This window comes from Malurus melanocephalus, unplaced genomic scaffold (assembly GCF_030028575.1).
Source record: "Malurus melanocephalus ecotype Western Australia unplaced genomic scaffold, MMel_1.1 scaffold_102, whole genome shotgun sequence".
In the NCBI taxonomy this organism is placed as follows: domain Eukaryota; kingdom Metazoa; phylum Chordata; class Aves; order Passeriformes; family Maluridae; genus Malurus; species Malurus melanocephalus.
In genome coordinates, this window is record NW_026623334.1 from 532156 (window position 1) to 537449 (window position 5294).

Sequence of the window (5294 nt, forward strand, 5' to 3'; positions counted from 1 at the left end):
TGTCTTTCAGTGAGACGTGTTTCCCACATATGATTTTTTTAAGAGATTCGTTAATTTCGATTCAAACGTCAGTTGCAAAGTCATGCTAATAGTCGCCGTAAGTCGGACTAAAAACGAGGGTGGATGTAAATAGAAGAACAGTAATCATCGATAACGATCTCAAATTAGACGTCAAAAAATCCCYGTTCTTCCTGGGACCCGCGGGAACTTCAGGCTTTTTTCACCTGCCGAGATCCCGGAGTCCTTTTTTTTTTCCATCCTTACAACGAATCCGTAAACGTCCGCGGGTCCCGTTAGTTGAAACTCTTAAGAATAACCGGGTTTTTTTCTCCAGCAGAATCGCCATGAGCGAAGCAGCGTCAGCCTTTCCCGTGCTGCACGGGCGGTGCTGCCGCGGCGGGTAGGGGCGGCGGGGCCGCGGGGTTCTMCCTCCCGGGCCGGCCGTCGGAGCCCGCCCGGGGCTCCGCTCCTGGGCTGCTGATGCGAGCAGCGTACGGAGACGCGGCATGTGCGCTTGTGTGCGCGGAGTGCGGAGCCGCCTCCCGGCCCGGCGGGGTCCCGGCCCCGGCTCGTTGCCGCTGTCCTCCCGACAGTTATTTGCTGCCCCACGGCTCAGCGGGGAGCCGGGGCTGCCGTGCCAAGGCCCAGCCGAGCCGGGCCGTGCGGGGCCGCCCCCAGCTCCCCTTCAGAGTCTGCGCCCCCCTGCCCCCCCGCAAGCCCGGGCTCACCGGGGGCCAGCCGGGGTGCAGAGGTTGGGGGCGGGAGGGACGGCGGGGCTGGGCAAGAGCCGGGGGAGCGGGCAGAAAGGAGGGATCGCGGGAGGGACGAGTGGAGAGATGCTGGCGGAGGGGTGAGTGCGAAGGGCGGACGGAGGGAAGGCGGCACAACGGGGCTGTGTCCCAGCCGGGGGCGCGGGGAGAGCCATCGGGGCCGCGATGCACCTGTAACACAGTCTGGGTTCGGGGTGCTCGGAGGAACCCGGGCTGAGGGACCGGGCACCTTGGCAGCAACAAGGCCATGGTTCGGTGTGAATGTCCGTGACCGGGGCATCTAGCCTGGCCCGTGGGGAGCGGTGCTGGTGGGGAGACCCCCTACGAGGGAGGACGAAGGCAGCAGCCACCTATATCCCCCCCCCCCGCCACACCTGAAAGGTCTGGAGGATTGTGGGGTGCGGGGCCCAAACAGGGGCGGGGGTTGCAGCGGATGTCTGCTGCGGGGGGAAGCCTCGCCGGGGGTCAGGGATGGTGGTGGAGCGGCGGGGAGATGGCGATCTCAGCTTTGGGAACCGCTGCGGGATTTGGGGGTTGCCTTCGTGGGGAACGCGCGAGTCGCTTGGTGCCTCAACGGACTTTTGAGCCGTCGGGCTAGAGCTTTTCGGGACGAAGCAGATGTGTGTCCACGGAGGATGAGGAGAAAGTTGGAGAGGTGTCCCAACCCTTCTTCCGCATTGAGCTCTCTGCGTTTTCTCACTGCGGAGCTGTTCCCGGCGGAAAGGCGGCGGGACAACCTCGACCTCTCCCACCTGCTCGGGCGAGGTGTGAGCTGCGGGGAGCAGAATCTCTGGGCTCGATCCTAACACGCRCATCCGTCCTCTGGACGAATGCAGAGCCAGGGATAGAGCAATAATGGCTTAACGCCCGGGTTAGCAAGCCCTCGTCGAGACTGGATGCGCTTTGCAGCGGTCGAGGAACGGGACATGCATCCTCGGGATGCCTGTCAAACTCGGCCTCTGGGTATAGGCCCTTTTSGGGTGCAGGAAAGGGGTCGACCTCGCTTGCTGCACAGCGCCGTGCCACCCTCTTCTTCGGGTGGGTCGCTGCGAGATTCCTGTCGCAGGGCAGCCGGGGCCGGTTTCCCCTCCGTCGTCTCAGCTCTGCCCGGCGCTGCTCACGCGTGTGGGAACCCGGCGTGGCTGCGAGACCGGGCGGGGGATGTGGGAGGAGGGCAGTGGGGTCTTCTCTCAGGGATTTGGGGTTTTGGGGCTGCAGCTCCCCCGATTTTTCGGGGACCTGCTCCGCTGCCTCCTGGTCGATAACGATTCCCGGCGGGTTCCCTATTCCTGGTAGGCACCGCTCAACCTCCCGTCTGCCCACCGGGTGGACAGGCCAAGGGACCGGTCCGCGCCCAGGCTGTGCCCGACGTGGAGTCACTTACAGCTGGAGCTTTATGTAAAGGAGCAGGAAAAGAGAAATGGGCAATTAAGGCACGGACGGCAACCCTAAACTCTGCTGGGGCATTGGATTCGGGTCTTTTCTTAATTTCCAGGGGGMATGTTTCCTTTCCCCCTGGAACATAGGCTGTCCAGAGCCAGGCACACCTGGGGAAGGGACAGGTTCCCCGCGTCCCGCTTGCATTCAGCCCTTGTGTTCCCGGAGGCGACTTGGAGTTCGCACCCACGGCTTCTCGCTTTCCTCCGACATTGCCCCGGGAGCCCAAACGAAATCCCTTCCCCTGTTTCTTCTATTGCCACCGGGCGAGCAGTGCGGGTCAGCACCGGGATACTCTTCTCCGTGGCGTGTCCCTGAGCTCGGAACAGAAGCTGCCCTGGCCGGGAACCGCTCTGCCARCAGCAGCAGCAGCGGCAAAGAAACAGAACACCGATCATGTCACGCTCTGCCCTTATGCCGTTAGCTGCAGGAACATATGCTCAAATATGTAAGAGTAGTCTAGATTTTTCTCTGCAAATATTTTTACCACATCCAAAGATAATATTTCAACAGAAGAATCAAGCCCCGCAGGCTACAGACAGGGCAGCTATATATAACCCGCTTGCTCACTCCGGCTCTCCGCGCATCGCTCGGGTTATGCAACCCCCATCGCGACGGTAGCCACCGGCGCGCCCCACGGCTCCGCCCGCCCCATCGGGGCATTTTCCCGGGACCTCGGTGCAGCTACGCGCCCGGAGGGACCGGCACCGGGGCTCCAGCCGGCACCGTAGCGCGGTACTGATACCCGGGCCGGGCCGGACCCGGCGGGGSGGGCGCGTTGCTTTGCCCCGCGCCGATGCGAAGGAAGGGCCCGGGGAACGCCGCGGCGCTCCGAGGGGCCGGTAGCGGGCGGTGAGTAGCGCCTCGTCTTCGCCGGGGCAGGAACGGGAACCAGGCTCGGGCTCCCGGCCCAGACGGGCCGTGCAGGTGCGGCCGACGGAGCGGGCTCTCACGCTGGGCTGGGCGGGAGTTCGCCTGCCRCCTTGCTCGTTGCTTTCCGTTTTTTCCGCTTTTTTTGGCGAAGGAAATGCTCGAACAGCAAAGGGCGCTTTAGGGGTTTGGTGGCCCGCGGCTGGGGGCCCCGGCCGAACGAAGCAGCCGGCGGTACCTGCGCCCGCAGCGCGCCCTGACGTGCCCAGACCCTGCCTGTTGCGGCGGCTCGGACTGCGAGTCCCCGCGGYCACCGAGCCCTGGGGTCGCCCCCAGCCCCGCGGTGCATGCGAGCTGGAGGAAGAGAGCAATCCCTTCTCTCGGTGCCGGACATCCGCAGCCTGGCTCCGGGCTCGGCTCGGCTCGGCTCTTCCCGTCTGCCGGCTCCCGGCGCCGTGATTGACACCGCCGGCCCCTCCGCCCGCCCCGCAGCACATCCCATCCCTTCCCGGCGGCTGCTCGCCGTGCCCGGGAGGCGGGGAAGGGCCTCCCCAGCCCTTTGACACCGTCTCGGCAGGAGTTTCACTTCGCTTTCGCCGCCGCCGCCGCCACTTCTGCAGGCAAACACCCCTGGCTTCCATGTGACGCCTCCCAGCCACTGAATGGGGGAAAGAGCCTATAAGGGAGACACTTTCCCTATGTGCAGGAGAAAAGGAGGGGACGAGGGGGGCAGAAGCAGGAGGTGGTGGTTGAGGGGAACGGAAGACAGAAAATAAATTAATAAATCATAGGGAGCAAACTTGGGGGGMGGGAGAAATTGAGAACCCAGGAAAGAAATTCGTGGGATTTTTTATTTGTTGCCCCCCGGTCCGCTCTCGCTGACAGAGCTCGGTTCGCTGTTGCGGTGCTCGGCGCTTTGTACAAAGGGCCCCGGGGAAGTTTCTTGCTCCCCAGCGTCCTTCCCGGGGGGGCAGAGGGTTTAAGCTATTTTCTGTTAGATTTATTTTTTTTTAAGTTTCCCTTCCCCACCCCACTTCCCCCCCCCCACGCCCCCCGTCTGGAAGGAGGGGGTCTCGTTCGCACCTCCCTGGATAGTGCGGTAGAAAGGAGGGGAGTGAGGGGGTGGGAGGGGGGGCTCGTGGTGGGAGGCTGCCGCGGCTGCTGCTCCTGCATTGGTGTCTCCCCTATGGACGAAAACAGCCCTCTGTCTCCCAAGGCAAATGCTTTCAGTATCGCCTCTCTGATTTCAGTCGCCGCCGCCGAGCAAGCAGGGAAAGGAGCGCTGGAGGAGCGCCGCGGTGGCCGCAGCGCGCCCGCCCGCCCCGGCTGCCGCCCGCAGAAGATGCACTTCAGCACCGTCACCAGGGACATGGAAGGTGAGTGCCGCGCTGGGCCCCGCAGGGCTGCGGGRACGGGACCACCGGCCACCGCGCATCGGAGAGTTTTCACGCTGCCCAGGCCGGCAGCCGGGCTAGGGGCAGCGCGCAGAACGCGGCCTGCCCGCGGGGCCGATYGGAGGGGGCTTTACCGTTCCTCCCGGCACGCCTGAGCCGCTGTAGCCCTCCCTTAGAGAAAGGCATTGCCCGCGGGCTGGAAGCAGCTTTCGACGGCTCCACCGCTGCGACCCGCATCTTCTCGGAGGTGCTGAARCGTTCCCCGACAGCACCGGCCGTGCCCGGGACAGTGGCAGGCCGGGGCTCGGCTCCCACCGGCTCTGCAGCCCCTGTCCGGCCTGGGGGCTGCGTTGGAAATAACGCAAGAGATCCTCAGGACCTCGAGGAGCCTTTCAGCACCGGAGGGGATCCGAAGGACACGGCCGTTCCCCGGGGCGGCCTGTCATGAGTTGCAAAGCCCGCTCGGGCCGGCGGCCGAGGGCTGCTCAGCCAGCGCCGTCCCGGTGCTCCTCGCCGTGGACCCGGAGCTTTGCTCTGGTCCCGGCCTGTTCCCCCTCTCTCGTTCGGGGATGGAAGGAATGGGGCATTGCCAAACCAGATCCGACTTCCCCTGTCAGCCACAGCCCGGCGGCTCGAGGGCGAGAGACTTTACCTGCAGCAGCGTAGCTACACGGAAATAAGAGCCGGTTTCTTTCTCTGAGTTCCTTCACTCCTCTTTTTTTTTTTAAATCTTTTCCCCCCCGTTTTTTGTAATGGGGGGTGAAAGGAGGGAGTTTGTTTTGTCCCAAGTTGTGTGTGGCGAGGGAGGCCTGCAGAGATAGCA

The 5294-nt window shown here is 64.1% G+C and overlaps 1 protein-coding gene across 3 annotated transcripts in view; it reads left to right on the top strand.

Annotated features, from left to right (window-relative positions):
- The window catches only part of TBX1 (T-box transcription factor 1), a 122270-nt gene that overhangs the window by 99147 nt on the left and 17829 nt on the right, over positions 1-5294 (top strand). For 2 of the 3 annotated variants that reach the window (XM_057369048.1, XM_057369050.1), the window contains exon 1: positions 4148-4453. In XM_057369048.1, the coding sequence (XP_057225031.1) occupies positions 4264-4453 (190 nt within the window). In that variant the 5' untranslated portion in view covers positions 4148-4263. 3 annotated transcript variants of the gene reach the window in all.